This window comes from Balaenoptera borealis, assembly GCF_965194805.1.
Source record: "Balaenoptera borealis genome assembly, chromosome: 20".
Lineage (NCBI taxonomy): Eukaryota > Metazoa > Chordata > Mammalia > Artiodactyla > Balaenopteridae > Balaenoptera > Balaenoptera borealis.
In genome coordinates, this window is record NC_138879.1 from 15,163,682 (window position 1) to 15,186,361 (window position 22,680).

Genomic DNA, 22,680 nt, shown 5'->3' on the forward strand with positions numbered 1-22,680 from the left:
CAATGAAGACCCAACGCAGCCAAAAATAAATAAATTTATTAAAAAAAAAAAAAAAAGAATTAGCTTTTTAGGAATCATTCAGTGCCTCAGGAATTCTTAAAAAACTGTTTTCCTGGGCTTCCCTGGTGGCACAGTGGTTAAGAATCCGCCTGCCAATGCAGGGGACACGGGTTCGAGCCCTGGTCCGGGAAGATCCCACATGCCACGGAGCAACTAAGCCTGTGCGCCACAACTACTGAACCTGTGCTCTAGAACCTGTGAGCCACAACTACTGAGCCCGCGTGCCACGACTACTGAAGCCCGCACGCCTAGAGCCTGTGCTCCGCGACAAGAGAAGCCACTGCGATGAGAAGACTAAGCACTGCAACGAAGAGTAGCCCCAGCTCACCACAACTAGAGAAAGCCCGCACACAGCAACAAAGACCCAATGCAGCCAAAAATAAAATAAATTTATTAAAAACCAAACCAAACCAAAAAAAAAAACACCTGTTTTTCTTTCAACCACTTCTCCATTTTTAACTTTTAATGAAATAACTGGAACAGCCCAGGAATGCTTTTCAGACTGAGCAGGTAGTTCCTTCCAGAGTCCTCTCCTCTTTAAAGGCAGTTGTGGCGTCCAGGCTGGGATGACTGCATGCCTGGAGTTTTCCTGCTTCCCCAGCTTTGGTGCTTTGGGGGAAATGGATGTACTTACACAGCAGGGATGTTTGTTCAACAAAGTCTGGCGTCTAGAGGAGGCGGTCTCCTTCCTTGCTTGTGCCTGAAGTAGACAGGTCGAAGCCAGGCAGGAAAGACCACAGGACTCCGTCCTTAACGAAGGGTATGGAGGCTCCAGCCAGTTTCAGAAAATCTGCAACCTCTCCGTTCACAGGGCAGCTGCCTAGCTCTCTACATGGCGAGGACTGGAAATTCCGGCCAGATTTCTGAAGAAAAAATAAAGTCACTGGAAGCAGTGGGCTTCCAACTTTAACCAAGTTAGCCTTGGGAACTATAGCTGGTGCTGTCCCCCCGCCTCGGACCTGCAGTCTCTAAACCTAACAGTTCTAACTGGCAGCCTTGGATTTTGGTACGGTAGCTGGATTGGGGTGTAGCCTCAGCTATTAAAATCAAAGGAGAGGAACTCAGTGCTCCCTTGGCATGGCTGGAGAAAGACTCTTCCACGGAAGAAAAAGCCTCCCTTTGTCAATGAATGCAGTGGGCCTTGGCTGATGGGCCCTCAGGACTGTCTTGCACATGGTTCTTGCGTGCCCACCGCAGTGTCCAGCTCCCGAGAGAGGTGCTCAGTAACTTCTCTGATGAACCAGAGCCTGAAGGGGTGACTCTAAATATAAATATCCCTTAAGAGACCAGCCAAATCGTTAGGAATTTGGCCTCTGCCAGCTGTTCCTGGGGGAGGCTTCCTCACACCGCAGGCCTCAGTGACGCTGAGTGCAAGTCAGCTCCCCTGAGAGGTACTGTAATGAAAGGAGTGCACCACAACGCCATGTTTTTCCAAGTGTTACCCATTTATAAATAAGTACATTTGCTTTCATACATACAGTTCATTGTACAGATGGCGATCTGTATACATGGGCAGGAAACTGCATTCATTTAACTTTTCACATCTATCTCACACAGCTCACATGTACAGACAATAAAACTGCTCAAGCAAGTACAGCAAAGGAAAACGTCTTTCCTTATACACAGGGGCCTAGATGCCTCTGTTGGGTGTGGGACATCCCCACTGCACGAGTTCACAACTGTGTGGTGTTCAATATATCAGGATAGAGAACAAACATGCATTGGATAATATACTGTACAGAGAAAGTCCTTTACATCTGAGTTATAGAAAACCTAAAGGAAAACTAAGTGCATTAAAGCTTTTTCCAGCAAGTGTCTTGAAAGGACAGCAAAGAGGAGGAAGAATCAAAATCATATTAGTACAAATCACTCTTTAATTGTAGACTGTACATGTCTGTACTAATTAAAATCATCTTGGATTTGGAGGAGACAGAACAGAGACAAAGATGCTATGCTGGATGGAAAGGAGGCCATGCCTGAGAATGGCACCTGCCCTGAGCCTGACGAGGAACTGGCCCCACTCAGCAGGAATCAGCCAAAGAGGAAAAAAAAACAGAAACAAAAACAAACCAAAAACACCAAACCAGAACAGGAAGTGTAACTTACAGAACTTCCAAAATAACCTGTGAATGAAGTAGAGATCTGGAGCCAGCATTTCTAACTTTTTTTCCAGTAAGTTGGTTCACAATAAGGCAGGTACATTCAAGTACTGAATTTTCCAGAATTAACTCTCTGTCTGGTCCTGGGGACCAGAGGGATTGAGTTGAGTCCCCCTAACCAGGTGTTCTGGTTAGTGATTAGGCAAGAGAAAAATCCAGCCAGCAAGTGCTACAACACAGCCCGCTAAGCTCCTTCCTTTCCACAGACTAGGTGGAAAAAACGAGCGCGACGCCGGCCTGCACCTATATATGCATCCAGCTAAAACCTGACAGGTCAGCTTAGTGGAGATATCACAGAGTCAGCAGGAAGAAATGAGAGGATACGGGTGAGGAAACATGAAAGTAACACTTGATTTTTGGTGTCCAATTATGCGTTCATTTGGTACTGTCTTTCAAAGCTCTGACTGTGGCCATCAGCTGGCCACAAGCATCTCAGGGTGGTTCAGCTGCTGTGAGGCATTGGACACCGAAATGCAGGTTACCAACACTTCAGCCCTTGAGTGGTCTGTGTTATAAAAGTTGATGAAGACCCAGTGATTATTCAAGTAGCTCTGCACAGTGGCTCCACCAGCCCCATTGTGCTTGTGTCCAGGCCCCCAGGAGGCCACCTTTTCTTGGGAGCAGCCAGAGCTGAGTTCAAGGCATTGCATGGTGAAGGTTTCCATGACACGTCTTTGTAGGTAGCTCCTACCCCTAAGCCCTTTGTTCACTGTTGTCATGGTAGACGGTCAGTCTGGAATTCCTAGGAGAGAAGGAGAGAAAGCCACCCCCCCCCCCCCCCCCCCAGTGCACACACAACTGGGCGGCACGGGCCTGGCGCGGGGCAGCAGCAGCCTGCCTCTGCAGGGTAGCTTCTTGAGAAGGGGGCAGCCCCGGGTAGACAGGCGGGGCGGGCGAGGCTGGGATGGGGTGGGTACATCCTGCCTCCTGGGGGAGCCCGTTCCATTCTGTGGCAAAGATTCAGCAATTGGTTTTGTCCAAGGCAATTCCGCAGGAGAAAAATAACTATCTGTGAATCAAACCACCCAACCGTGACACCCCTGGAGTTATAAAAGCTGGAGGCCGAGAGGAACTGAGAGGACAGGTCTTCTGCGCACCCATTCACCCACCAGAGAAAGGGGGCTCTGGTCAGCCTTCCCCCAGCCTCTGCCTGGCTGAAGGTCCAAAGCAGGTAGTGTTCAAAGAGCTTATCTCGCCACATCTGGCACAGGTGTGTGACGACCCCTTTCCAGGCCTTTGTTCCCTCCTTCTCGAACCCTCTTGAGCCTACGGGCCTGTCTGTTGGCCTGGATGTCGCTCCTCCGGAGATGCTGCCATTCTTTGCTACCAGACAAGCCTGGTGCAGAGCCACAGTGACACCTAGTGGTAAAGTACGGTGAAGCAAGGTGACATCCACAAAAACCCACTGTCTATGACTAAAATCTAAGGAAAATACTTATGGATATTAAATTAGATACTGATTAATTTTTCTGTTGGGTACATCTCTGGAATATAAAAATACCAATATTTAGAGAGGGGGTTCATAAACTACTATACAATATAAGGACCGAGAATACCTTTCTCTAAGCTGTTCTGTTTACAACAGTCCAGGCTTACCTCAATTAGCAAACCTGTATCTCTGGACAACGACCTGGGGTACTGTACATGATTCTAATTAGTGGAATTTTCCTGAGCCTTCAAGTTTAAGTTAAACACATCTAGAAAGAAGGGCAAATGGGAGAGGAACAAGAAGGGTTTGTGCTCTATTAACTTGGGACTTTTAATAGCGCACGTCTGCAACCCGGACAAGATACAACAGCAGATACAAAATGGTCTCCATTTTGTCCATGCCAAATTCTCATGTTACACAGGTTTTCCCTTTACTTTGTAAATAAACATTAATTTTTAATTGTTAATTGTGTGCCTTACTGATCCAGTAAATAAAGTAACCATGTCTCAGGAGTCCCTAAGAAAATTGCTGGAAAAGCACTTTAAAATCACTGCAAATATTTTTTTGTATTTAAAAACTCTTAATCTTTTTGATGCTTATATACAACAGTTATTTCTTGTGCTATAAATGTTGTGATCCACTGCTTGCTTTCTTTCTTTTTTTTTCCCTTGAAAAATACACTAAAAGGGCGGTTTTGCTATTTTCTAATGAAGACATTACTCACACTTAAATATCCAGTATTTATCAGAGTTACAAATTCAAACAATAAAGTGCACCCATTTAAAGACATGATGTGATGGAAACCCATTAGTGCAAGAATTCTGGGTGAACGGAAGGTAGGATTTGGTGAGAAACCTGTAAGCTAAAGTCTGTCACCACTGTCTCCATTTCAGGGTGATGTGAATCGGGTGAGTGGAACTTACCGGTTTCATGTGAAAAATTTCCCCCCATCTGAAGCCAGACATTGACTCAGCAAGTGCTGCTCGGGGAGGAGGCATCTCTAAGGTACAGCACTGAGATCATCCCGTGGCAGTGAAGTAGCAAAACAGGGCACAGGCAGTCTGCTTACAAGGAAAGACTTTGTCTCCTGCTCCAATAAGGTCCAGTTGGCAATTTTTAGACAAAAACAACCGGCGCCCAGTAGTGATATTCACTCCCTCTTACAATGGCTAAAAAAGAATTGCATCGTGACTGTTGACAGTTTAGGTGTTTTGTCCAGTAAGGCATGGACCCTAAATCTGTCCGTCCTAGAAAATTCTAAGATACACGTTCGGGAGAAGTGGCATCAGTGGTGTTATTTGTAAAACCGTAGAACCTGCTCACCCACTCAGGTGGGTGCAGGTGGTACGTGTGGTGTTCCAAATAAACAGGGGGCACTTTTCTAATAAACACTGAGAAGTTTTCAAAATGTGGCAGCAGCTCCTCAGTGAGTAGTAGTTAAAAAGGGTAAGATGCAAAGAGCCCAACAGGGCTGAGACCTGGACAAAAAAAGCTGAGAGGCTGCTGGGCTCCTGGCTGTAGGCTGACGCTATAGCTGTACATTTCACCTTCTTGATGAGAGACAGAGAGAGAAGAGACACTGACGTCCACTCTGGGCTGGCTGAGTGGGAGATAGTCCTTCAGCATCAGAGAGAGTGGACAGAGGCTGGGTCTTGAGTTAGCCTTGCTGTTTACTTCTAGCACAGGACACACATCCTGGCCTGTTCCAGGCTTGGGGGTGGAGGGGTTCATCTATTTGGCAGAATCTAAGTTAGCAAAGAAGTGTTTCTGATTTCAGCTTCATGCTCCCCATGTCTTAACGATTCTTTCAGAGGACACTTACGATTACAAACAGGTCTGGTCACATCTGGATGTTTATTCAGGAAGCCTCCCTTCCTGTAGCCCTTTACTAACAAGAGCAGAATGATTCCTGGTAACAGTGACCGAATTCTCTTTTGTTTAGTTTTAGTTGTTTAGTTTGTTAATTTTAAGAGCTGATGTGCAGTCGCTACCAGGCCTGTGCTAAGGCTTTGATTTCAGTGTTCTTGCCGTCCATCTCATGCTGGCCTCAGTCACTCAAAGGACCGGTTAGCAAAGGACCACCAGACACAGGAGATGTCTGGAGGGTGACTGGATCAGAAGACTTGCTGTCTACCTTATGTGCTCCTACCCAGGGCTGAAAGGGGTCTTTCTTCACCCTGAAACACTTTGCTGTGCCTGGTTTTTAAATGTCAATCCCCAAACACTCCTACCTAGAAAAAGAAAAGAGTAAACAGTTCCTGTAATAATAGATAATGAAACAATAGATCTTGAAATGGAGTTAGACAACATTTGCCATGGAATGCAATGGCCCTGGGTGCAAGCTCTGGGAATAAGTCTTACCGTCCCCAGAGAATTCAACTTCCTTCCCCAAAACCCAATTCTTCACTATACCATCTGGGTTTAAAAAAAAAAAAAAAAGAGGGCCAGTAGAACAAAATCTGGCTCTAGGCAAAGATCCAACTTAACAGGATTATACACCAGTCAACCTCCGGGAAGAGTATGCTTTTTGTGGAATACGATGCTCAGTGACGTATCAGAACCCAGAAAGTAGATTTCTCCAAGACAGATTTTCTACAGCCTTCCACTGAGAATCCAGAACAGTCTCTCTCTATGTATTTATTCTCTCCCCCACCCATGGAAAATTGGTAGCTTTTAATGGTTAATTTGGCTGAAAACGTAAAGAATAACTCAGTGAATTATTTAAAAATATGCATGATTCTCATCCAGTTTCCTCGGCTGACTGAAATATTTAAAGGGCTGGTTGTTTTCTGAATGTTCCTAAAACGCCTCTTGGGAAATCCATGTAGTGACATTTCAAATAACTGTATTGGTGCTTTCTTATTTCTTCTCTTTCTCCTTGATCCTTTACCCCCATAGGAAGACCAGCAATAATCTAAATGAACATTCTAGACCTGGTGGCTGCAGGGAGCTGGCGGTCCAGGGGAGGAGACCATGGCACAAGAATGCACTGGGGCTGCTATTTGGATAACACTGGATAAGAATGCAAAGGCAAAGGGGCATCACACTCTTTCTAAAGTTCCTAGAAGAAAACGAACAAGAACATCTTATTTTTGTAAAAAAGGAGAAAGACATTTTACACAACAAGAACATCAGTGAAAGCGATTGTCTCCTGGAAAAAGCTGACCAGCGTGTCTGATCTCCCTGGGTTAAAGCACACGGCACAACAATCTCCTCGTTGGCATCTGAAGAGAGGGAGAGAGCGTGTGGCTAGGGTACAGACAAAAGAAACCCAAGTCCCGGCTCCCCGGAGGCCAGCTTCCCAGTCGGCTGCATGCAAAGGATTTCGGCATGTGGGCTGCCACCTCTGAACACCACGCGGAAACTACATGAGAAATTAAGCCAGAGAACTACCTCGAATGTGGAAACCAAGCCTGAAAATGTGCAGTGAACACATAGGGGTCTCGCTCCAACACACGTCTTTTAAACATTAGACTCCACAAATGGTCTCTTTGGTTTGATAGGGGACGTCTGCCCATGTCGAGGGTCCCGGGACAGCTGCCTGTGCAGGTTGTCCTGGTACGCCTGAGCCACAGGGAGGGTCCGAGCCACCTTCACGTCGGGGTACGAGGAGGCCTGGCTAACTCTCTCCAGCAGGTCTCCGCGGGACCCGTTAGCCAGCATCCCATGGGGGCTGTAGTAATCGTCCTCCAGCAAATGGCCGTTCTGTGCATTGTTGGTTTTGTTATAAAAGGCAATGTTGCTGATGGATGACGGTGGGCTGAAGGACTCAGGCTGAGGCAGGTTGCCTGGAGACGTAGGACTGAGAACGGTATCCACTGATGACACTGCCCAGGTCCGATTCTGCTGGTGAAGGTGGGGGTACTGTTGAGTCCGGGCCGTTTTATCTATGATCCCCATGAATGGTGTGGTCCTGGATCGGGTGGGCTCACTGGGGTAACCTCCCTGAGTGGGAGACACTGGCGATAGCTCGTCACATGACCTGTCGTATGCCGGTTTCAGTGGGATCTCCATTTGTTGAATCGAGGAAGATGGCCGGAAGGTAGGAGTTAGGTTGGAGGCGGATGAGATACTATTGCTAGATGGAGAGAAACGAAGGCCTACGCTTTGGGAGTGCAGCAATGGCCTGGGAGTTGGTGGGTGGGGTTTGATTTCATTAGGGTTGACACTAATAGGTCTTCTGATTAAATGTGACACATCGGGGGAACCTAGTTGGCTGGAGGAACGCTCCAGATCTAGTTTTGAGTGACAGACTGGGTAATAGGATGCGGACTGGCTACGCCCAATCTGTGGTGTCTGGCTGTATCTCACGCCACCTCGATAGGCGGAGGAAGGTCGCTGGGGAAGCTCTTCTTTGGTCAACCCTCCGTGCTGACAGATGGCGCCTGCACTCAGGCTGGCCTGCACATGCTGCACGGGTCTCCCGTCCCCTACAATCCCCCCGATGGACCCCTGATAAACCAACCGGCTCTGACTTACTCCTATGTCTCCTTGTGAAGACTGGTATTTAGCAGCCATCGAATGGGCCACTTGGCCATAGGCCCCTGTGGAGATGACGGTGCTCGAATGAACTGCTGAGCTGGGCTGGTTGCTTCTCACGATCTGGGCTTTGGCCGGCTGGAGCCTGAGCCCTTGCTGGGGCACTGCCACAGGAAGCTGGGGCATCTGGTAGGGCCGCTGGGCCATCTTGGATAATGGAGATTTCGGTCTGCCAGGAAGCTGACTCACACTTGTTTCTTGCTGATAGCGCACGGGCGAGCCTGACTGGGCTCTGTAGACGCTCACGCTTTCCGCTGGAGGGCTGGCCCGATACTGAGGGCCTCTGCGGAGAGGGGACGGGGGCGGGCTCGGGTACTCCTTGCCCTGCCCTCCCACAGGAGGGGGGCTGAAGCGGTAAGACCCTCCCTGATGAGCGGGGGAAGTATGCGGGGGGCTGGGCCTGTAATGCGAGTTCTGGTGAGTTGGAGAAAGGGCAGGTGAGGCGGACTGGTAACCCTGCCTAGTGGGAGAGCCCACAGAGCTGCTGGGCCGGAAGTCAAAACCCTGGTGGGAGCCGAGAGGCGAGCTGGAGATGCAGGCCGAGTCGCGGTGGGCCGGGGAGGAGGGCGGGCTCTGGATTATCGGGAGCCCCTGGCTGGGCCGAGCCTCCGTCTGGAGGCCGATGGACACATTCTCAACATCCTGTTCCAAGAACTCCTCCTCGAGTATGTCCTGCACGGAGTAGATATCTTCATGCTGGGGTTCGGGTTCTGCTTCTTCCGGTAACTGCTGCTGAGGCTGCTGCTGTGCCGCCGGCGGCTGTTGCTGCATCTGTCGGCACTCTTCCTCCACTCTCAGCAGGAGTCTCTGGATCTCACGGTTGTTTGGACACAGCTTGATGGCCTCGTTCAGGTCCTCTAAGGCTGCTGCAAACTGTCTGCTTGACAAAATGTAAACACAGGAACTGGAGTTATTCTGAATCAATAGGAACCACCAAGAGCTGAGAACATGGTCACTGTTTCAGAGAACTGTTAGCGTCTGGGGGCATCTGGGGGGCTTTGGTTTCGTCTGATTTGTAAGGAAGGAAATAGGTAGGCTGTCATTCCAGAAGAGTCCAGAATGATTCCCTAGCCAGTTCAGCCTCCATCTTCCCTCTGGCCTCTCTGGCATCAGTGGAGAAATGTCCCCATTTTGTCAGTCCAGACAGGCCCTTCAGGAAGTTTCTCTCAGTGTCCAAATGCACACCAGGTAGTAGGAGGGTTGGGTGGGGTTGTCATTTACAGGGGCACTGTCAATTAGCTTAGGAACAAAACAGTAACTACAATATTTAAAATCTTGCTGATCCAGCAGAATTTTTTCTTTATATTTTAGCTCCAATTTTCAGGCCTGTTCCATCCTAGGCAAGAACGCCGTCCTCTGCCCTTTCTACCCCTCGCCCCACAACACTGCGGCTCCTCCATTCTGCTACATCAAAGCTGGGCAGGTATTAGGCTTGCTGACTAGAAAACTCAGATTCTAATCTACAAATAAGGACACAGACAGTCAGAGATACTCCCATCCTCTCTATTAACCTTGCCCAGAAAAGGGGCAATTGGCCTTGTGGGGAAGGAATAATCCAAGGGGAAAGAGAATTTGACAGTCAAGCTTCTGTAAGAACTCTGTTGCCCCAGCTAATTAAGACTAAGATCACTGCCACCGTCATCACTAGACTTAAGCTGGGTTTGATTTTCAGGACCACATGCCCCCTGGTCATAGCTGTGAACCTGAAGCAGTTCTTTTACAGGCAGAGTTGGGGAGAAGGGCAGGGCGCCGGGCAGGAGGCATTAAGGACAGTGACAAGTTATCTAAAGATCACTGATGGCAGTTTCTAGATCTTTCTGGAGCCTTTCCTGCCCACTGGCCAAACCATAGCAGATGGGGCATAAGAGATGGGGTTTCTCTTGGGCCCCCTCAGTCCCGGCAGCAGGACCTCCTGTCTCCATGCGTGTGTGGTGTGGTGCTGGGAGGGGTGGGTATGTGAGAAGGAGGCTTGATGCCACCAGACTGGAGGAGAGCCCCAGGAGGAAGACTAAATGATCCAGGGAATCTCCCAAACGCCTGTAAGAAAAGAAAGAGGAGCCCGTGATATATGACCCATCCTACTTTCCCCTCTAAAAGGGCTGGGAGGATATTTTGCTCAAGTGACCTCTTCTTAAGCCACCAGTGTCTCTACGCTATCTGCTTTGGGGGTTAAAAAGCGACTGAGATATGGCAGAGGCTTCTTGGAAGAAGGTGCCATTCTCCAACAATGAAAAGGCAGTTTTCTCCCAAAGTAAAATGCTCTACATCTCCACAGCCCCAAAGAGTTGCCAGCTGTATGATGCGTTCTGTGTGATGGGAGCCATCCCCAAAGCTTGGTCCTGCGAGTCCTCAGGGACAGACATATGGGTCTGTCCGATACGCCCCAGGATGGTCTACGTTGCCTCGGCCAGATTTTCAGAAAAGAGAGCTCTTGCTTCTCACCCTCTCTCTCTCTCTCCTCACCTGCTGCTGCGTTTTGCCCTTGCTCTTGCATAGTAAGCTTCATAAGATTTCGGTTTCAGCTCCAGGGCCTTAGTAGCAAATTCCTCCGCCATTCCAAAATCCTGTCATTACAATAGGTGTGCAAATGAGTCATTGAAGAGATATGAAAAATAGACAGCTTGGGAATAAAACAGATTATATGTACATTTCTTTGACATTTATGGACGGAACACCTGGGATTCTTGACATGCCTGGCATGGCTCTAGCCACGTGGCCCAGACTGAAAGTTCCTTCTGCCTTTTGCCCTGTGTGGCCCTGCAATGGCTCACAGGAATTCATCTGCCCGAAAGTATGAAAATATTTTTAATTTGTCCTCTTTCTGCCTTTTGCAACATAGTTCTTTCTGGTCCAGAAGCCAAATGTCAACCCACTGAAGCTCCTGAAGTTGGAAACCCGAACTCTTGTTGCACACGCATGTGTGAGGCAAACACACATGTCGACGCCTCATGTGTACCCTTATCCTACCCCCCACCTTCCTGCCGCACCCACTATTCCTTGGCTTTATAAAGGGATGAGAAATAAGTCCAGGAAGATGGGATTTGTGTAAAAAAGAAATGACTGGCTATGGAGACTCGATGGAGGAGGAATGTCAGACAGGCTTGCGTTCAATTCTCTGCTCTGCTTTGTAAGCCCTCAGGGTGTGTTGTGTGTTTGCTTATCCATACGGACTTCCCAGGTAGGATTAAGAGCAATAAAGCATTTGAAAGCCCCATACACAGTCCCTGGCACACAGGAGATGCTCAATGAAGGGTAGTTTCCATTCTGTTTCATAGAGGCTTCTCTGGCCTGCTCCTTCTCTAAACTTGTTCCTTACTTAGGAAACATTTAAAATTTAAATAATAATAATAAAACAAGAGAGAAGACTGGCTGTCACTGGGACCTGTGCTGTCACCTCATCTCTTAATCACTGAGGCTTCCTGGAGGAACACAGTCCCATCTGTCCTCATTCTGAGAAGCCCTGGGAACAGGAACCAGGGGAACGAAGGCATAGTCTTCAAGACACCCTTACATACTAAACTAAAGGGGAAGGTTTTCTCCTCTTTTACTATCAAAGCCATAGTACAGCACAGTAGCCTCTGGTTAAACTTGTGAGTCCCAAGGCAGAACAAAGGCCCTGGGGTGGAGGTAAAGTTGGAAAAAAAAAAAAAGAAAAAAAATTAATGGGCAACTTTCTACATAGGACGACAGACTTCAGGTGGTCCTGGGAGGTGATTAACTGTTTCTGATCCAACGTGGAGCTAGAGAGGAAGTGTTCTATTTTATAGCATCGGCTTCCAGCTCTACTGTTTCAACCTTTCCCCTTAATTTTTTCTTTCGGGACAATCATTATTTCTGGGAAGATTATAGAGTATTTTTAAGAAGCAGACTATTTGTGAGGCAAAAAGGCAGCCAGCAGCTTGGCAGCAGCTTCGGAGCTTTGTCTAAGTCTCACTAACTGGAGCTGGAGGAGACCCTTGGTGCTGTTTCTTCTGTTTCACATAAGAACCTCACTGCCTTTCCCCGAGAACTCCTCCCACATCCCCACTCTCCTCAGCACCTGGGAAAACTCTGCCTCTTAGGGCATCACTGTGCCCTCTGAGATACCCAAGTCTATTTATCAGGGCGCTCTTTTCATTGCCATCTAAAGATGGATGATATAAAGGTCACTTTTCCAGAACCGATAGCAGATCTCTTGCTACTGAGGCTGAAAGCTCACTTCTGTACACCTGAGTTCTCTATCCCTTTATTCAAACATTCCTGTTTGGCTTGGATTATTTTTATCTCCTGAGGAACCATGAGACCTCAGGCTAGTGGATGTCAGAGATTCCTGACATGATCCTGGCTATTCCCAGGATCTGAGAGAGGGTTCTTGGCCCAGGAGTGTCTGCAGGTCAAGGGAGCAGTGCCTGAGGGCATCAGAGGCTGTATCTGCAAGGCAGGCAAGAAGGACCAAGGACTATTTAGGGGATAATAAAGGACCAGGAGGAGTTCTAAGACTCCCTCTGTGACAAGAAGGGACATGTCATGTTAGAATAAAAGAACGAAGAAAGAAGTGAAAAGCTGAAGATTAGCCTTAGAAATTAAACCTTGAAGTTCATGGTCCTGGGCCCTCTTTCCAGCCCTTCCTTAAATGACTAGGGGGTCTATCAGTAAGGAAGGGAATGACTAAAATTTGTATCTCACTGCAGCTGGAATTCCAGCGACCACTGCTCTCACATTTTCCCAAAGACCAGAAAACTGACTTGGGGGCAGGGCAGGATGATGATGGTATTCCAGTCACTTTCAGCAGGAATTAGGAAAATTCAGAAAGCTACAAAGTGCCCACAGGATTAACTTTTTTATAGTTTGAGGTACAGATTGTACTTAGACTTGATTTCTTTCAAATTGCAAATGTCAGTGCTCTGTGAAGGACAACCAAGTTCCAAATGGGGCAGACAAGGATTTCAGGGGCCTGGTAAAAGCCAGTGCATGACATGGACCGTCAACTTCCAGGACTGCAGAAAGGAGCTGGGATGAGAGGGACTTACGTTCATTTTCCTGCGACATCGAGAGAGGTTGAGGAGGAGAGACACTTTTAGCTCCCGGAAGGTTTTCAAGTCCTCACCAAACCCTTCTCTAGGGAATTTCTTCAGAGCGTACTGGTAACGCTGGGCAGCTTCCTTTACTTTCCCTTTCTAGCGGGAGCACAAGATAGCAAAACACACAGTTGGTCTGCTGAGCAGCTGAGGAAGGTTGCTCCCATTCCCTTCCTCTCTCCGCAGTTACTACGAAGGGTTGGCCCTCCCGACACCAGCCCTGACGGTGAGAGCAGAAGAGTCCAGTCTTTTCTACTGGAAGCTCACCTGGCAGGCGAGGGGTGACGAAGGGGATTCCCAAGATACAAGCCAGAGAAACAAAGTCTGGGCGTATGAAAGGCCTGGGACCCCAGCTTCCCACCTGGACTCCCAAGGAACTGACCTTGTTCATTTCAAAGGAGCTTTTTCTCGACCTGATCTCCCTAGGACACATAGCATTTCCCAGTCCCAATCACTCCAAAGTTATTACTACTTCGTTACATTTGTCTTATCTGGAAATTCTTTTTGTTCCACCTTGCCAGTCCTCTACAAGAGGCCATTCTCTTCCTCACAAGGGATGTGGGAGCTAAAGCAGTCTAGCTGTTGCTCCCCTAATCTCATGGCATAAAAGAATATCAAAGAGTCTTCCCCTGTTTTTCGAAAAGGCATGGGGTAGGGTGGTGGTAGAGAAGTGAAATTCAGAATTTGTGATTCCATCTGACTATGTCAGAGGGATTTTCCAAGATGAGGTAAATCTATGACCCACCTAGGGACCTGGTCACAGGGGCCTTGAACTTTTCTTACATTTTGCATCTGAAAATCTATAAGCTGAGCCCAGAATGAGGCAGGAGGCATCTCACACTCTGTTAGCTGAACTTTATCCACTCCATTCCTTCTGTATAGCTGCAACTCCAACCAGGGATCCTGATCTTTTATTTTCTCTTTAGACCCTTTCACTGAGGACAGACTTGGGAGTCTTCCAAGGCAGAATTCTGGGTAGGAGCAGGAGTAGCTCTGCCTGTTTAGGAGGTAGGACTCCTTGTCTTAGGATGCCAGAAGTTACGTTATAAACAGGGCTGAGATTCTTGACAGCAATGCCATTCTCAAGTCCATAAACATGACACCTAGAGAGGCCCTTCTTTGAAGTCATGTAGAATCATGGTTGAGTCAGAACTCAAGTTTCCTAGAAGCCTAAGAGTCCTAGATTACAATAACTCTCACTCAAAGGGTCTTCGGGAAATACAACTCTACTCCCAGGAGCTCTGTATACTCCTTACACAGGGCGGAAGTAACGTGCATCATAATCATTTCCTCATCTTTGGGCCTGGGCATGTCTCAGTGACACCCGCTGCCAAAAGCTGGGCTGGATTTGTATTTACTTTAGGAGAAGAAGATTCAGCTAATCTTAACACAATGAGATAACTCTGACATGGAACGTTCTTACGGGACTTCCTGCAGCCCATGGGAGTTTGGTGTGTTAGGGTATGGAGCCTTCAGCTTGAACTGTGAGTACAAGAAGACTTCATACCTTTTTTGTTGTCATTCAGTGAATGACTTCAAGTAAATCTTATAACTGCTATTTGTCTTGGTTTCCTTTTCTTCCTCAGGGATGCTGATAAGCTATTATTACTACAGATTTTTAAATCTACATATATATTAAATATAAAAGCTAAGATTGATGCCTCTTTCCCACAGACTAGAAATATCTGCACTATGTAACTCTTCTTTTACTTGTCCCATGGTTTCCAGGCTCCAATGAACAGATGCCATGTAGAATCTATGTATCTGCCTATTAGTGACCAGGTAAAACTAGGTCTTTAGGTTCATCAGCTGCAGGCATGTGCAGGCTACTCTTGCTCTCTTGTTGAGAAAGCAAAGACCTGGGATCCTCAGCTTATGAGCCCACCACTGAGGGACGGCACTGCCTCTAGAACCAAGGGTGAGACCTGCCGAGACTTTGGGAGATTCTACAAGTAGAGAACAGTCAGCGGCTTTCTGGAGGACACGGTTCCTTCCTCCCCTCACCTTATAAAACATGTCCCCCTCTTCCATCAGCTTGCTCAGCAGGATGATCATGATGTCTGGTTTGGAGGTGGCCATCGCCCACGTGGCTGGACCTGTAGTGTACAGGATGCATGATGGGTAAAAAACTCATACAATGTAAGGGTGGTAGGAAGCTGGGTGAAAAAAACACCCCTGGGGAATTTCTGCTGAGAGAACAACTTGCTCCACAACAACGGCCTCATCTTTTAGAACTGGGAGCATCTTACTAACTCCCCCTGCCAAGAAGCTGCGTTGGATTTGTATTCACCTTAAAATAAGAATGTTTGCACTGTCTGAGTTTGCACCATTGGAGGGCAGCAAAGCCTGCGTGTTGTATCTGGGCAGGCGATGGCTTAGTTTGGGGTTATTTTAAATAAGGAAATTGGGAGAAAGGGTTTACATTAAATGTCACCGTAAGATTTTAAAAATCCATAAAGGGTAATTTATTTCAGAATCTGGGACTCAAAACCCCCAGCTGTTCAGTCTCAATTTTTAAATACGTTCTTTGCAGAAGGGAAACCATGAAAGACTCTAAAGGCTCCCTTAATTTGTAAGTACTGAATAGGACTCCTGGGATTCATGCTGAACCAGGAGCACGGTTCCAATGTGAAACAAGCCAACATGACTGAGGACCACTTTACCCACAAAGAGAAAGAAAAGGTTAACTCGATTAGTTTACGGATGCCTGAATTATTTACCAACTAAGCTTTTCAGGGTTAGTTATCAAAAGTTCAAGTTATTCTCTACAACAGTCATTAAAAAAAATCTTCTTTTAAGGTGAAGTAAATTAAAAGATTAGAGGTGTAGGGAACTCATGCAGGCTAAATCAAAGAGGAGAAGGCAAAGCTGACCAAGCCATCAGACCACGCCTGATGCTGACAGCGGTGAAATATACCTCGTGGGCGACTCGGTAACGTCTGACAACCTTCAAAGAAAGGAGAAAACAAAAAGTTGTAGGAGAGGAAAAAAAAATGGATGAAGGTGAAAAAAAAAAAAGAAGGAAAAAGCAGCAGTGAGAGGCAGGCAGCAAAAAAGCCAGCATATCAGCCAACCCTTGTCTACAGGTCTGAGGGATGGATGGGACAGCAGCCGCAGGGACTTGAGAGGCCAAAGCACATACAGAGCAAGGGAAAGCGAAGGCTGTGGCAGTGCAGGGATCCAGGATGCTCACAGGGCGGGGCTGCTACCAAGGCATCAGCGCCGAGATGCGCTTAAGGTCAGAGCAGCCTCCTGGCTGAGGCTACTCGCGGCACGGCAGATAGCCGTGTGATTTTGGACACAGGGTAGTGTAGACCACGGCTCAGATGGTGCTTTCTCTGGGCCAAGAGTCTTTCTGTTCACTCGGACAATAACTGGGCCAGGGCAGAGGGGAAACTATACACACTCACGCCACACACCCGGGGCAGCCAGACCACCGGACCAGTCTGGCCCCTGGGCACAGATGGCCAGCACCCTCTTCCTTTCTCCTACCTATCTTGGCTCCTTTCTTCAGAAGAGTGACAACAACAGAAGTGTTCCGGCACCCCACTGCCCTATCCAAAGGGCGCATTCCGCTGTAGTCAACGTGCTCGATCATGGCCCCGTGATCCACCAGGAACTGGACCTAGGACACAGATGAAGCAGCGCAGTTAACCCAGGTGTAACGGCTCACACTGCTCCACTCAGGGCTCTGGCTGCTGCCTGCCCTTTATTCAACTGCTGGTTTGAACCAGGCTGGACGCCATGGTATTCCAGGCCAGACCTCTGTTCCTGGTCTTTAACGGTGTTGTGAATGTTCCTGCCCTCCAGCAAGTATAGATCTGAGAACTTTATGTCAGGAATCATCAACCCCAGATGACACTGTGGATAGAGGACCTTCCCTATTCTTACCACCCTGAGGCTTGGTTAAAGGCACTCACCACCTCAGCATCACCGTAGAAAGCCGCCAGATCCAGTGGGGTGCGGCCATTCTTGTCAGCATGGTCTGTGGCAGCTCCATTATCCACCAGAGAACGTACTACCGAGAGATGACCCTTCAAACAAGCCCAGCTGAGGGCTGTCAATCCTTCTTTGTCCATTAGCGCGATGGAGGCACCTACAAGAGCAGGCATAACACAGGGCTGAGGAAACATGAGAAACGTGAAAGTTCACAGCAGGAGGGAAAGCTGGTATTCAAGGTGTACACTCGGCCAAAGCACAGCTTATGTTTCTGGCATGTGAGTTGTCTTTTGATAAAACTGTTAACAAAATTGCTCCCACAAGCTGTCAATACAAGAGTCCAGTTCTTTGACAGGGCAGCCTATCCTGGGTTGTGCATAATCTCTCCCCAAGCTTACTGTCTATCCTTAAGTTTCATTACTCCTCTGTGAGAATCCTCAACTTTGGCCAAAATGGATGTGCTCACCACCCCTAGAATCTCCCACAAGTACTCCTGTATCCTCACTTCTGGTTACGTTGCTCCCATGTGTGGAAACCTTTTTTCTCCCCATGACTTACCTCACTTCTACCTGTTCTCTAGGAACCATCTCAAACCTCCCTGTCTCCAAAATGCTTCTCCCATTCACTGTTACCTCATCTTGAACCTGCTTGACATATGTCACCTTATTCTGTTATTAATCTTTTTTTTTTAATGTATCCCACTTATATGTAATAAATTCTCAGTGCATGTTTTCTGAACTCGGCAAAAATCTTCGATTTCTAATAGTATAAACTCCTTGAGAGGTTCTCATAAAATAAGGAGCTCAGAACATGTTTATCATTGACGATAGTACCAGGTCACCTTCTCCTTCCTTAGAATGGGAGGGAAACGGACTCATCGGAAGAGACTGAGCCCAGGGCAGGAAGGAAATCAGGAGTTTAATTAAACTCGTCAGCCTTCAACAACCCCATCCCCACTCTTTTAGCCTATTTTATATTCTGCATCTTCTTCCCTTCAACATTTCTATTCTCACCTGTGAGGAGCAAGCACACTTGACGTACTGTTTTGTAATTAGTCTAAAATTCAATACACGTTTGGTTCTCAGCCTAGACTGTAAGCTCTTGGATGGCAAAGAGCCCGTTGTTCCCTTGCTAGTTTTGAAGAGTACCTAAGATGACTCTTTCCACACAGTTGGCATGACATACTCACTAACTAAATCAGAGATCAACTTACTGCACACACAGTTCATTTTCCAGGCTGCCTCCTCAGCTGGACAGGATTCAGATGTCAGATCAAGCTCAGGACCTGCCACAGCCAGGCTCTGGGGCTACTCAGCAGTTATGTGGCCTATCACCTCTGTATCCCTAGAGGTCAGACAACCAGACTTTGGGGCTTCCCGTAACAGGATGAAGGGTTGGAAAGTACGATACTTCTAACCCTGAGGAGAGACATCCATGTACTGGGTTATCTTTTCACAACAGTGTAGTTTGCACCTAAAACACTGACTCTAACATGGAATGAGTCTGAATATGGGACAGAATCTAAGGAGTTTTCTCAGATGCAACATCTATAAATTTCCTGGACAGAGTCTTCAGGGATGGAAAAAGCAGGATAAGAAGGTTCTGGATGTATGTTACAGATAAATTGATTTTACAAAGATAAGGGAAGCTGGAATTTAAGAAATTAAAAGGAGATGCATATGAAAAAAACCCATGTATTCAATTTCCTCCGAAGATTCAATTTGAAGTCTTCCTCTTCTCTCTTTTCTTCTCCTGGCAGTTAACAGAATCAAAGTTCTCCCAAACATCCATTTTAGAACTTTGGAGTTATCGTCAACTCATCTATCCTTACGTCCTGCATGTAATCAACCCTTATATCCAAAATCTTTTTTGCACGTGGCCCTCCTGTTCTATCCTAACAGCTACTGCACCTGGATTCGGCATTACCTCTCATCTACTCGATGACAATGGCTTCCTAATTGACCCCCAGGTCCACTATAATCCCTTCATCAACTCTACTATTCACACCACTGCCAAAGTGATTTTTTTTTTTTTAAAGCGCAACTCTGGCACTGATTCCCTTTTTTAAAATCTTTGAAAGGCTCCCTACTGCCTTCAGATAAGTCCAAACTCTTTTAATCTGCTCCTTTTCAATTTCTTTCCACATACATTTCCAATTTTATTTCCCAGCAGTCCTCATGTATGTCACTGGACAACTTGCATATTTCCCCAAACCTGTTGTGTACTGTTTCTCCTCTCCGACCTTTCATTTACATTATGTCCTCTCCCTGAATATAGAACATTTTTCCCATTCAAATTTCAAAGTCTGTTCTGTTCTAACTCAAATACCTTTATCATCAGAGTACTTAGGATTCTCTGCTTTTTAAGGTAGTTCCTTATCTTTGTTTTATCCCCTCCTTGCCAGATTACAGACCCTTTGAAGACATGGATTGTAGTGTATTTATTTTAAAAAATCACTCAGTTCCTAGTATAGTGTTTTGCGGATAACGTAGGCTAAATAAACTTGGGTAGGATTTGTTGATTGAGAGAAAGTCTCTGATTTAAGTGTGAAAGAATGAAACAGTACGAAGACCGGAGACCAGAATGCCTGCAGCGTAAAGGGAACAAATCTCTGGGATCTGTGTCTGATGAGCTTCTACGGGCTCACGGCAGACTGTGTGCAGTCATCTACAGCTTATCTGTGGTAAAGGGGTCCTGCCTTTTCCAGTAGGCTCAGGTTGTTCTGGGACATTTACTCCTGCCATGTTTTATCCTGAGAAGCTAGGCATATCTCCCTTGCTCCTCCAGCCCCCTCTTAGCAGAAGGATAGATACCATGAAATCTGGTTTGTTTGGTGGCTTGTGTTGGGGAAGCAAGAACCACTCTGTACACGGGGAAAACAGTTCTCTGATTCTGACCCAGTTTTGTGAGTCGAAGGTTGTGGAAACAAATCTTTGCAGGAGAGAGCTAAAGATCCAGTAAGTCTCTGACTGAGTTGTAGTTTGAAATCTTAGAAGAAGAAACCTTGTCTTCTTCCTAAATCAACTACCCTTCAGCTGCTCCAGCCTGGGCATGATTTGCAGGAGCTTGTTTTTCTTGAAGTGTGTGCACTTGTGGATATTAATTATAGATGAAAAGATCCCGTTTACTCATAGGGGAGGCTTGCTGGAATGGAGTAAAAGCTGGCCACAGTCACACCACCTCCTGCTTGATGCAAATGCTCAAGCTCCACTAGATGGTACTGCAGAGTCACCAGTGACTGGAGCTTTTCTACTACAGAGGTTCCCCTGTCACTCACTACTGTTCTGTATAGATGACTGAGGTCAGAGCCATGGAAGGGAATGCTTTGGATAGTGTGACCACAGTCTCCTTTAATTTATTTCCCATTCACCAGGAATATGTGAATGTTGGTAAATGTCAAAAGGAATTTATTACAATAGGAGGGTAATAATACCCTGATTCCTCAAATAGGGTCCCATGGTCAACAATCATTTCAACTTCCATTTGCCTCCTTAGGATACAAGAAAAATATTAGTTGTGCAGGCTTACAAAAGAATTGATAAAGTCAAAATACGATCCCTGGAAGATGAACATTTATTGAGTGTACATTAAAAAAAATCAAAGTTGGGAGATTAAAGAGCTTAGATTATGTAAATTTGATTAGGATACCAAAAACCCCTCAAGCCATAAAGAAACAGAGAACGTCAGAATTAGAAGGGTCCCACTGTATATGAGAAGAGAGGAGACGGACTTTCATTTTCTAACCAACTGGCTTAAGAATATCCATTCTCAACTCCTCTTGGAATCCATCCCTGGAAATCATGAGTTCCTTGGGTTGTTATGGGCACTGATCATCAAGCTCTGGCATCGTAGGACTGACCTTGAGCAAGGAGAAAGTCCACAGTTCCCAGGTGGCCTTCGGAAGCCGCCATCATCAGGGGAGTACGGCCCTGCTTGTCCGCCATGTTGACATCAGCTCCATGGGTGAGTAAAAGATCAACAATCTGCAGGTGCAGAGAAGCAGGGACCAATCAGGCAGGAAGCGCTGCTGAGCAGACACACGCACGCCCTCCCCCACACTGTGAGAACTCCCCGCAGTCACCTCTAAAGAAACTTCCCACTGCAAGAACCCCCTGCGTGGTCTAGTACCATGGGGTTCCATCTCTGACTCTCTCAGGGACAGCCAAATGAGAAGAACTCAACTCTAAATGTCCGACTCAGCCACTCAGTAAAAAAGAATTCAAGGTAACAAAGGCCAAGATGTAGACTAAACAACCCCATGATGGAAGCGCCAACACCTATGTCAGTGCCATTTTACTGGCCTCCAGGGGTTGCAAACCTGCCTGCAGTGAATATTTACAACTGAACAGAATACAGTAAATACAAAATACAGCCTCTGATAACTCTTTAGCACTGTTTGGCTCCTAGGACTTATTTCCTACTTAAACATTTTCAAAGATTATAACCAATATACTTTTTTTTCCATCCTAAATATATAAATTAGCGTTTATCCAGAATCCAAACATCTGGAAAGATCGCATAACTAGAATTTACATATACCACATTTTCTTTTTGCAAGTCTGAGACACACCTGCTGTAAGTGGTTAGCAGGGATCTGTTGAGGTCTGAACCTTCCAGAGACCCTGAGGATGTTGTGAAGTGTGAGAAGGAGATCACTGCACGACCAGGCCAAAAGTAGCTAGTCCTTCTATACGATACAGATCATCAGGAATGATCTGTATCGTATAGAAGGTATGAATGTTAATTTTCTGACATATTCTCAATTAACCAGAATATTAATAACAGAGGCCCAAGTCTTCAAACCCAGTGACTGCTGGATAACCCAAATTTTGTGATTTTTTTGCTCTCTGCTTCAGAAGTTCCCACCCAGCACTCACCCCTGCCTGGGGCACTGGAAGTAGCTACCTGCTTACCTGCCAGTGGCCTTGGCGAACGGTGCTGAATAAGGGCACTGCCCCTCGGCGGTTTGGCTGGGCCACTGCTGCCCCCTGTTCCAGGAGCAGACGACACACCTCCAGTTTGCCCCTTCCGGCTGCAGCTGTCAGGGCTAAGGGCAGAGAGCACAGAGTGAGGACAGGGGGTCTTGCCTTCTCCAGCCCTCTAGGGTAAGCAGGGCAGCATACCTGTGTTTGATGATTGCGATTGCTACTTTACCTCCAAGAATGATGATTTTGGCTACTTTTGCCATGAAGGAAATTTTCAAAGAAAAATAAAAGGGCTTACATATATGGAGACAATTATAATAATTTTATTGAAAAAATCACCTTTGACCAAACTTACTTGGTTTCATGTTTCCTACCCAGACTGTCTTCTCTGCTTTTAATCCCTCTCTTTTTTGGTACCTCGTCCCAGCTACAAACCTTTTACTGGTATGTGCATGGGTAAGAATGCAGAGAGAAGGGTCTTTGCAGACTAAGGTCTTTTAGAGTTAGCTAGGAACCACCTCTGGCCAATTTCTACTCCTGGGCCCTTAAACTCAGAGAACCAGTCGGAAATT

The 22,680-nt window shown here is 46.7% G+C and overlaps 1 protein-coding gene across 17 annotated transcripts in view; it reads right to left on the reverse strand.

Moving 5' to 3' along the window:
- Nucleotides 1-432: 432 nt before the first annotated feature.
- The window catches only part of TANC2 (tetratricopeptide repeat, ankyrin repeat and coiled-coil containing 2), a gene marked incomplete at its 3' end in the record, with an annotated part of 357,840 nt that continues 335,592 nt past the window's right edge, over nucleotides 433-22,680 (reverse strand). For 9 of the 17 annotated variants that reach the window (XM_082373745.1, XM_082373742.1, XM_082373757.1 and 6 more), the window contains 9 exons: nucleotides 22,097-22,230; nucleotides 21,043-21,166; nucleotides 17,165-17,340; nucleotides 16,737-16,869; nucleotides 16,162-16,191; nucleotides 15,249-15,340; nucleotides 13,197-13,343; nucleotides 10,651-10,751; nucleotides 433-9,067 (listed from right to left, as the gene is read on the reverse strand). In XM_082373745.1, the coding sequence (XP_082229871.1) occupies nucleotides 7,111-9,067; nucleotides 10,651-10,751; nucleotides 13,197-13,343; nucleotides 15,249-15,340; nucleotides 16,162-16,191; nucleotides 16,737-16,869; nucleotides 17,165-17,340; nucleotides 21,043-21,166; nucleotides 22,097-22,230 (2,894 nt within the window). Of the gene's footprint in view, nucleotides 9,068-10,646; nucleotides 10,752-13,196; nucleotides 13,344-15,248; nucleotides 15,341-16,161; nucleotides 16,192-16,736; nucleotides 16,870-17,164; nucleotides 17,341-21,042; nucleotides 21,167-22,096; nucleotides 22,231-22,680 lie in introns of those variants that run through there. The other 8 variants (XM_082373746.1, XM_082373754.1, XM_082373755.1 and 5 more) reach the window with 5 other exon arrangements.